We start from the raw sequence: 9,459 nt of genomic DNA, 5'->3' as shown, positions 1-9,459 counted from the left end.
TCTCGTTCGTGTACCTGTCATGCGGCGACGAGGCGCTGGTGAGGCAAAGAGACTTGCGTGCACGGTGTCGTGCAAGATCTCATCCATGTGCTGGAGGAGCGTCGTTGGCACGAGTCCGCCGTCGAGACGCTCCAGATGCGTCAAGAAGAGCAGGAGGCATTCGGTGGCGGCGGGAAAGCCCTCCATGTGGTGGAGCGACATGTACGCGCTGCTGCCGTCGCGCAGGAGCATGGGCGCATAGCGCTCGACGATGTACAGTGTCTTGTCCATATCGGCCACGTCACACTGCGTCGCGAGAAAGCCGAGCATCGTGTGCATACGGCTCCGGTACGGCTCGGTCGTTCGCGCATACAATGCTCGCACCCACACCAAGGTCTCGTGGTCGCTGCGCCCGACAGCACCTAGCAGAAGAGCGCGATAAGCAAAGCGGAATCGAGGCACGATGGTACGGCCGAGGTCGAGGAGCTCGCTGTAGAGAAAGGGCGAGAACACCAAGTACTCGCGCGAGTGGAGATCGCGGAGCTGCGTCTCAAGCACGCTCACGATCACGGACGGGTCCATGACGCTGTCAAGGACACCATGGCGCCGGGTGGCGAGGCCACGTTGGACGTGGCGGACATCACCCATGCTGTCCCAGCGCTGGTAGAGCACGTCCGGGAGGTGGAGCCCTACGCACGCTTGTCATGCTGCCACGGAGCGTCCATCAGCGGTAGTACCCTCGAGGTATCGCACGCACTTCTCGACGACCTCCCATGGGTCGGCGGCCTGCGTGTTGCGGCCCATCCTCGCACGTGGATGCTCCAAGCGGTTGCGACCAAAACGCTCGAGGCTATCCGGATGCATCATTATCCGGATCCGAAGGCGACGCAGGGCGTGCCACGTCATCTCGCTGGCACAGTGTACGGACGTAGCTACGTGGCTGCTTTGGCGTATCTGGGAGACTGCTTTCTGCACGTGCAAGGGCACTTCGTCGTTGCGACGGAGGCGCTAGCTTCCTGTGCAGTAATAGTCCAGAAAGCTCTTGAATTGGGTTCTGCCAGAGGTTGTACGAGTGACATTGTATTGCAGCGACGAGAAAGGCGAGAGCACATTCGACGTGCTACTGTCTGGTGCCACAAGCAAGGGCAACTACGACAAGTGTGCCAAGCGTCGGCGGAAGGGATATATCTTGAAGGGACACACTTGAAACAGCAAAAGAATGTCGAAAGCCGCGGTAAAGAAGGACGACGTGAGCGTCGGCGCGTTGCGCATCGCGCATCGAGACAGCAGCGCCGAGATGGAAGACTTTCTCATTGCGAGCGCCACGAACGCGCTCAAGGCGTACTACAAGGGCGAGAAGAGTCACTGGACCGAAGTCGCGCAGCAGATCAAAACGGAGATCGAAGAGACCCACGACGGGAGCTGGCACGTCATTGTCGGCAAGTCCTTTGGCTCGTTCGTGACGCATGAAGTCAAAAAGTACGTCCATTCGAGGCCTCGTACCCTCCTAATCTTCCCACCCTTCCTAGGCTCCTCTATTTTTTCCTGGGCCAAATCGGCTTTCTCATCTTTCGTCATGGCTAATGGCCTTTCTGTGTATATAACAATCCCATGGATCTCTACGTGTGCAAGAGTGCATCCAGAAGCGTGGCCCACTGCTCGTACTTGGCTGCCGCAACAGCGCTGTGGAGCAAGCGCAGCTCGTCCATCGTCAAGAGAACGTCGAGGCGCTCGTGGATGAGCGCGAGACTCTCGCTACGGACGCCGAGATCGTCGCCAAACAGGACGGGCAGTGGCACTTGGGTCTGGGAGAGGAGCCATACGACCTTGTCGAATCGGTACTGGACAAGCATCTACACACAGGCCATCGTCCGCTAAAAGCCGCAACGCGGAGTCTGTACCTGGAAGGCATATTTCCCGAGCTGCTCGTCAATGTAGCGCTCGTACTGCGGCGACGCGCCGTTGCTCGCGTGGTAGTAGTGGCCCGGCTCCCACGCGCGCGCGACGCGGACCAGCTGCAGCGCCAAATGGTCTTCGTCGCACTCGACGCAGTCGACAATGAGCTCGAGAGCGAGCGCGCTCCGCGACTGGAACTGCGCAAAGCTGTTGGTGCGCGTCCGCGTCAGGACTGTCGGCGTGCTCACGGACTCGTCGAGGCACAAGAGAAAGTTGGCGGCCGTCCGCACTTCGTGGCGCTGCCGGCAGAGCTGGAGGAGCGCGCTCGGGTCGCCCGCGATCGGAAAGAGGAGCGGGAGGCGGTTGGGCTCGACCTTGCGCGCGACGTTGGCCACGATCTCACAGTACGTTTCCATCTCGTTCTCGGGGTCCTGGAGCAAAAGCAGCGTGCGCTCGACGACCGCACGCGGCCAGACCCGTTGAAACGCATTGTCGAGTGCGGTCACGAGCACGAGCTCTTTTGTGGGCGTCGTGAGACCGAGGCGCGCCGCCATGACCTCCAAGCACGCCTGCGCGAGCGTCGACTGCTTCTGCACCAGCAAAAGCGAGAGAAGCGAGTGCAAGAGCGGCTGGACACGAGCCGCAATGTCGTAGATGCCGACATATTGGTCTTGAAACGCGCCAACGAGGACGCCGAACCGGGCATGGATCCCCACGAGCTGCACTTCCGGGTTGAATTTCAAGACTGGATCGACCATGATGCAGTGCACCGAGATCGGAACAACGTCCGACGACTCTGGCTCGGCGTTGGCGATCTCGAGTTGGACCCCATACTCGGCCAAGAGCTCATAGTATGTGTTGGCCATCTTATCGGGCGATCCGTGGAGCTTGCCCATGCTGCGCGCGCGCATCGGATCGTGGACTTGTAGAAACGATCGGAGCGCATCGGCGTGCGCTTTCGGCTCAAAGTCGACGCCGTCCAGGAGCGGCCACCACGCCTGAAAGCCCTTGGGGCCATACAAGCCGTGCATGAGCGTGCACGGTGTCGGGAGCTCGCTCGGGCCACGCCAGGTCGAGACGTGCGAGATGTCGCTGGCCAAGAGCACCTGCTCCTTTGTTTCGGGGTCCCACACATAGAGACACCCGAGCGTATCGAGGAGCGCAAACCGTGGCAAGAGCATCGACTTGTCCGATTCACCCAAGAGACCGAGCCAGCCGGTGAACCACGCGCCGCTCTTCTTGTATGCGGCATTCGAGTGTGGCACGAGGCGCGGAATCGGCACAAACAAGTGGGCTTGGCCGACCATGGCGTTGCAGCGCGGCAGCGCCTCGGCCCGCTCAAACTCAATCTCAAAGCGGAGACTCCCCGCGTCGGCCGACCCGGACGTCGCAATACGGTACACGAGCACTTGCTGCAGCGAGAGGCAGTAGACGCGATCGTGGTCGACGGCAATCGCGTAAAAGAACGCGGTCGGCGGCAAGACGAGGCGGCAGCAGCGGGCATCGAGGCGGTCGCGGGCGTAGACGTCAATAAGAAGCAGATCGTCTTGGAGCACGAGGACGACGAGCGCTTCGTTGTGCCACCAGTCCATCGCGACCACGCGGAAAGCTTGCTCGTCGTGGACGTTCCCGAAACAGAGCCATGCGCCTTTGGGCTACACGCACAGAATGCATTCGATCGGAGAGACGAGGAGTCAAGTACCTTGTGGAGGAGGGCAAAGCCACGGGTTCCAGCGACGGCGACGCGGGTATCGTCGGACGAGACGGCGAGGAGCTGCATCGGGCTGTTTTGGTTCGTGTACGTGCTCGGCACGGGGATCGCAACGGACGAGAGCACGCCGCACGGATCGTTCTTGCAGTTGGCCGCGAGCACGTGGATGCTCGTCGCTTCGAGGAGATGCAAATCGCTCTTCCCCATCGGCAGCACCGAGCGTGCAAAGTCGACCAGCACGGCCGTCGGCGTCGCGGTCGGAAGACGCGGCGTCTCGGGGTTGTGAAAGGCCAGCAAGTGGTCGAGCGCCTCGATCGGCTGCCAGTTTGTGCGCGGAAAGCATGCGAGGTAGAGTTTCAGGTACCGATGCATAGCCAGAGTACTCGAGAGGCCGGCGAGGGCCATGTACCCGTCAAACTTGGCGCGCTCTTCGAACGCGAGCATCGACGGCTTGGGCGACACGCAGTCGCCGAGCGTCGCCTGCATGCGTAGCGCGTACTCCCACACGACCTGGTCTTCGTCGAGCGCGAGCTTGTGCGTCGAACAAAACGCATGCGACTGGAGCGCAAGTGTCGCGAGCGCAAATGCTTTCGCGAACGAGATGCGCAGCAGCGAGAGCTTCACCGACGACCCCAACGGGAGCTCTTTTAGGATCGCCACAATATCGTTGAACGCCAAGTGCGCCACGGCTTGGTCGTTGATCGCGACCACTAGGTCGCCGCCTATAATGTGGCCGCTGCGCTCGGCTGGACCGGGCAGTCCGTCCGACGGCTGCGGCACAAACGGGGCCTCGCTGCGGACCCACGCGCCGCACTGCAGAGGCTCGCCCGCCAGCGAGAGGCAGAGACCGTCAAGCTCTTTTAGCATCTCGACATGCACAAGGGTATAGCACGGCGACGGGTCCATCGCGCTTGTCGAGGAGGACGGCGGCGGCGTGTTCTTGTCGTACAGTCGGGGCGTCACGAGAAGCGTGCTGCTCGCGTTCGTCCACTGCAGCGAGGAGACGCCGTTCCGGAGCAGCTCGTTGTCCTTGGCGACCAGCTGCTGCGGCAAGGTCGACATGAGCTTGCAGCTGTCGATGGAGAAGACCGCCATGCCGCGGAGCAGAAAGCCGACTGCAATCGCGCGCCCGTCGTCGGTAAAGGCCAAGGCAGTGACCGCACCGAGGTCGTCGGGTGTAAAGCCCCACACTGCAAGCGAGAGCGTCGCGTGGTGGCTGATCTGGACCGGTCAAACTCGGTCTCGGTTGGCCGCTTGTGTCGCAGCCGAAGGAGCGTCGTGAGGCTCGAGGCCGACCCGAGGGCGATGAGGGACGCTTCGCCGTCGACGTGGCATGTGGTCACGTCACCAAGCGTCGAGATGACTTCGTTGAGCCACACGATCTCTTCGAGGCGCAAGTGCGTCGGCGCAAAGCTCAGGAGCACCGCAAAGCCGTTCGCGAAGCACACGCAGACATACACGAGCGACGTAAGCACGTACGTGGCGCTGCTGCACGAGATCGAGCGCACGGCCGATGGCTATGGCATAGGACATGAGCCTATGATCGAGTATCTGGCGAGCTGTGTACCTCGGTGAGGACGGGCAACGTGGGGCGGCTGCCGAGCACGTCGAGGGGCGCCACAAAGTGGCCACCCGCGCGCAGATCCGCCCATTGAAACACCATCATGCGCCCCAGCGAGGTGCCAATGAAGAGGTGCTGCTCGTTCGCGGCCAGCGTCGTGGCGACTTCGACGCCTTTCGTGCCTAGGACGCAACGAACAGGCATGAGCGTGCTTGGCGACGGCGCACATACCGAGCGTAATGCTGAGCGCAAAGTTGAACGTGACGCCAGTTGCAATGTCATTGGCGCACAAGTACATCTCGAGGCTCGTCTCGGTGAGTACGGCCAAGCGCGACGCCCGCGGGGCCATGAAGGCGGCGGCGATCGGCAGGTTCGCCGGGCGGACGAGCGTGTACACAGCCGGGTAGTCGTCCTTGATCTGGTAGCAGCGCAGATGCACCGCGTCCAGGAGGACGTCGGCCTTGTAGACGCCGTCGGCGCTGGCGCAGACGACCGCGCCCGGCGCCGAGCGCAAGATCCGCGGTGGCCCGCGAGCTGCCCACATCCTCTTTTGAAGTGGATATAATTATCTATTGTGGACAGGTTGCGATGCGCATATCGAGTATGTAAAGATACAGAATATAATGTTTGAAAGGTTACTGCTGCAGGTCGGCCATTCAGCGGTTCCCACGCAACCTAGATTGAACGGTGAAGATGCTCTGCGGCTTGAGCGGCGCTGTGTGCCATGTCCCGGTCGTCAACGTCAAGACGGGCCATGTCTACGAGAAGCACCTCATTGAGGAGTACATGAAGACGCATGGCAACGTCTGCCCGCTCTCCGAGTCGGCGCTGTCGCCCGAGGACCTGCTGCCGCTGAAGCTCACGACGCTCGCGACCGACGTGACGCCGCCGTCCAAGGCCACGTCGTCGATCCCGTCGCTGCTCTCGGCGCTGCAGACCGAGTACGACGCGCATGCGCTCGAGATGTTCCAGGTCAAGAAGCACCTGCAGCAAACGCGGTACGCGCATCGGCGTCTCGTGGCCGTGCATGGCTCACTCTGGCAATAGGCAGGAGCTGTCGCACGCCTTGTACCAGTACGACGCCGCTTGCCGTGTCATCGCGCGCCTCAACAAGGAGGTCGAGCATCTCAAAGAAAAGAGCAAGCATGGTGCGTCCAACCCGATCGAAGATGCGTGGGAGACGGTCTCGGCCAACGTCGCCGCGCGCGCCAAAGAGCTCGCCCACTACCGCAAGAAGGAGCGCCGTGTCGAAGAAATCACCAAGGATGTGGCCGCGATGAGCTGCTCCGCGAGCCACACGCTGCACCAAAGCGACAAGCCGGGCGTGCTTTGCGTCGACATCAAGGACCACCTCGTCGTGACGGGCGGCAACGACAAGGATGCCAAGGTCTCGTTTGCTAGCCTCTATCGCATTGGTTTCTCATTTGCCTCGGTCTAGATCTTCAACACGCAATCGGGCCAGATTGAGGCGACGCTGAGCGGCCACAGCAAGAAGATCAACGACGTGCTCTTCCACCCCGCTGCGGACGTGGTGCTCACGGCGTCGGCTGACAAGACGGTCAAGCTCTGGAGCGCGGGCGCGAACGAGCGTAACTACTCGGTCGGGCACACGCTCTCTGGCCACGACGCTGCGGTCACGAGCATCTCGCTGCATCCGTCGGGGTCGTACCTTGGCACGGCGTCGGAAGACGGGTCGTGGGGCTTCTTTGACCTCGGCACGGCCACGCTCTTGAAGAAGGTGTCGGCGCAAGCCTCGGAGATGCACGCGCTGCAGTTCCACCCGGACGGTGCGATCTTTGCGTCGGGCCAAGGCGACGCGACGATCCGCGTCTGGGACGTTGCGTCGGCGTCCGTGGCCGCGACGTTCGAGGGGCATGGCAAGGCTGTGACGAGCCTGAGCTTTTCCGAGAACGGGTACCACCTCGCGTCCGGCGGTGCCGATGGCCTCGTCAAGTTTTGGGATCTCCGCAAGCTCAAGAGTGTGTTCGACTTGCAGCTGCAGGCGCCAATCCACGCCGTTTCGTTCGAGCACAGCGGCGCCTACCTTGGTGTCGCGACCGGCAAGGGCATCAGCATTTTCCAAGAAGCTGGCAAGAAGAGCTGGAACCTGGTCAAGACGTTTGACGACCACACGGCCGCGGTCACGGACGTCAAGCTCTCGCGCGGCCTCGAGTTGATCGCGTCAACGTCGCTCGACCGGTCGCTCAAGCTCTACGCGTAAGCCTCGTCCCGGTACTAGCACGCGAGGGGTCTTCCTTTTTCTACTACTAATAACCAGCTCTATATACACCCATCACCAATCGCACTCTTGATAGATTGAAACATTGATCCTGATTTTAGCGTCGCGTCCACATCAGCCACTGGAGGAACCAGTGCTCCTTGGCCGCCATCTCGGCCGCGACCACCGACGGGTCGAGCACGTCCGAGTACGCTGGCGACTCGGTCGAACCGACCGCTTTTCGCGCCATTCGCTCCATGGTCGTCTCGCAATGATACACGTCTTTGGCCGTATAATAGACTTGCAGCGGGAGCGCGAGCAGAAAGAGGCCGCCAAAGAAGATCGGTGTCCACGTCGTCTGGATTGGATCCACGTCAAACACGGTGTGCTTCACGTTCGGAATCGCATAGCTCAGGAAGGTGCCGCCATAGACCGCCACGACTGCGCCGAGATACGCCGTATGGAAAAGCAAGAGCGGGCGCGGCCAGCGCAGCGTCATCAAGCCGCCAACAACCCCGGCCCCGGACACGGAGAGCTTCGCGTACGTCGGCGACAGGTGGACGTACTCGAGAACGAGCATCGCGAGCGCTGTGCCCGAGATGGCGCCCGTGACGAGCCGTGCGAGCGCGTAATAGGCGGCGCAGAAGAGCCCAAAGAGGATGGCGCCGCCGATCCACAGGATGGTCTCGGTCGTGGAATTGTCGATCCAGTCGAGCGGCGACGCGAACGCGAGCGAGAAGGCGACGAGGCCATAGAGCACGAGGAGGACGCGGAAGAGGTAGTAGCCGTGCGTGGCCAAGACGCCGCCGAGAAGCACCATACCGAGCGCGGTCACGATGCGGACGCCCCACGTTAGCCCGTTGTAGTAGAAGTACAAGGCCGTCGTCTGTAGCGAGAGCGCGTCGCCGCGGACAAGAGAGCTGTAGAGCGCGACGCAGGCCGGTGTCGGGTCCCGGGACCCGTGCGTGTAGTTGGTGCACGAATAGATAAACCCGGTCGGTGACGAGCACTCGTCGGCGTGCGATGCAAAGAGGCACGCGTCGGTCGTCGCGTTGGCCGTCACGCACTCGAGGCTGTGGTTGCCGTTGGTGAGCCGCGCCGTGACGTAGCGCGACTCGGACGCGACGCACGTCCACTGGGTCACGTCCACGGACGGTCCGAGGAGCGGCGGCGGGGCGGCCAGCGTCGGCGACACGAGGATCGCGACGATGAAGACGAGGAGACGACGTCCGCTGATGGGCATGGTGCTTTGACTAATGATTGTGGCTGACACGCCCGATCACCATCGATCAACCTGTGCTCGTCGAAGGTGACGGGCGTGCGTAATGAAAACAAAAGATCCACGCAGCACCCATCCATCCATCCATCCTCGCGTCCGAAAACGGAGAGCTTGAAGGCACCATGCGCAGACACCCGACGTCCGATCCTAGCAAATGCGATAACGTCATCGAGGGCAGACACGTGGCGCGCGGCACCAGCGGCTAGCGCTAACGACGCAGATGTGTAGCACAATTGCAATCTGGCGACCTCAACGGGACCAGCATTCTGGCGTCCACCAATTCTAGAATGATGGTCGCATTGGAGAGGCACGATGATCCAGGAGCGATTTTGGACCAAAACCAGTGCTGCAACAGCGCAGATGTGGAGGTGCGAGAGTACACACTTGGCGCGATTAGTGATATTGGACTCGATTCAATGCCAGCTGATTGGACATCTTTCATGGCGCGGGTAGCTGCATTGAGAGGCTCTCAAAGTCAACACCAGAGTTGTAGGACCAGAGACGACGCAGCTGCTCTTGTTCGATTGCTGAGGTACTGTCCGTCATCTGCCAACTTGGCACATGCAATTTCTGAGCAATTGACTCAGATGCCGTCCTTGTGTGTGATTGTCGATCGATCAATCAAACGCGTTCGCGTTGACTCCAAGACCTCGCATTGACGTACCTGGTTGGCGAGGTCTTTTGAGTTAGTTTTGCTAATTTGACCGGTATTTTTGGCTGGATTTGGGTGACGCCATTCCAAGGGCACCTGGTGCCTTAGGCGGCGCGGCTTGCCGTGTCGCCCGCAGGGCCATGGCGCGCTCCGGCGTGCTGTG

General features: G+C 61.4%; 5 protein-coding genes across 5 annotated transcripts; 2 read left to right on the top strand and 3 right to left on the bottom strand.

Annotated features, from left to right (window-relative positions):
* Positions 1–79: 79 nt before the first annotated feature.
* On the bottom strand, positions 80–783 carry SPRG_13998 (hypothetical protein; the record flags this gene model as incomplete). Its single annotated transcript, XM_012353417.1, has 4 exons — positions 80–90; positions 129–401; positions 450–677; positions 717–783. 4 exons carry the CDS (start codon positions 781–783, stop codon positions 80–82), a joined length of 579 nt encoding a protein of 192 aa, XP_012208807.1.
* A 415-nt stretch (positions 784–1,198) lies between these two features.
* On the top strand, positions 1,199–1,563 carry SPRG_13997 (hypothetical protein; the record flags this gene model as incomplete). Its single annotated transcript, XM_012353416.1, has 2 exons — positions 1,199–1,458; positions 1,509–1,563. The coding sequence occupies 2 exons, from the start codon at positions 1,199–1,201 to the stop codon at positions 1,561–1,563; spliced, it is 315 nt and encodes a 104-aa protein (XP_012208806.1).
* Positions 1,509–5,691, bottom strand: SPRG_13996 (hypothetical protein; the record flags this gene model as incomplete). Its single annotated transcript, XM_012353415.1, has 6 exons — positions 1,509–1,832; positions 1,881–3,530; positions 3,578–4,802; positions 4,883–5,103; positions 5,154–5,329; positions 5,379–5,691. The coding sequence occupies 6 exons, from the start codon at positions 5,689–5,691 to the stop codon at positions 1,599–1,601; spliced, it is 3,819 nt and encodes a 1,272-aa protein (XP_012208805.1). The 3' UTR covers positions 1,509–1,598.
* Positions 5,692–5,813: 122 nt separating this feature from the next.
* On the top strand, positions 5,814–7,451 carry SPRG_13995 (hypothetical protein). Its single transcript, XM_012353414.1, has 3 exons — positions 5,814–6,145; positions 6,195–6,534; positions 6,586–7,451. Exons 1-3 carry the CDS (start codon positions 5,841–5,843, stop codon positions 7,366–7,368), a joined length of 1,428 nt encoding a protein of 475 aa, XP_012208804.1. The 5' UTR covers positions 5,814–5,840; the 3' UTR covers positions 7,369–7,451.
* Positions 7,452–7,483: 32 nt separating this feature from the next.
* On the bottom strand, positions 7,484–8,608 carry SPRG_13994 (hypothetical protein; the record flags this gene model as incomplete). Its single annotated transcript, XM_012353413.1, has 1 exon — positions 7,484–8,608. The coding sequence occupies one exon, from the start codon at positions 8,606–8,608 to the stop codon at positions 7,484–7,486; it is 1,125 nt and encodes a 374-aa protein (XP_012208803.1).
* Positions 8,609–9,459: the final 851 nt, after the last annotated feature.

This window comes from Saprolegnia parasitica (assembly GCF_000151545.1).
Source record: "Saprolegnia parasitica CBS 223.65 unplaced genomic scaffold supercont2.123, whole genome shotgun sequence".
Lineage (NCBI taxonomy): Eukaryota > Oomycota > Saprolegniomycetes > Saprolegniales > Saprolegniaceae > Saprolegnia > Saprolegnia parasitica.
Note: the sequence above shows the minus strand (reverse complement) of the source record. Positions and strands in the feature narration are given on the sequence as shown.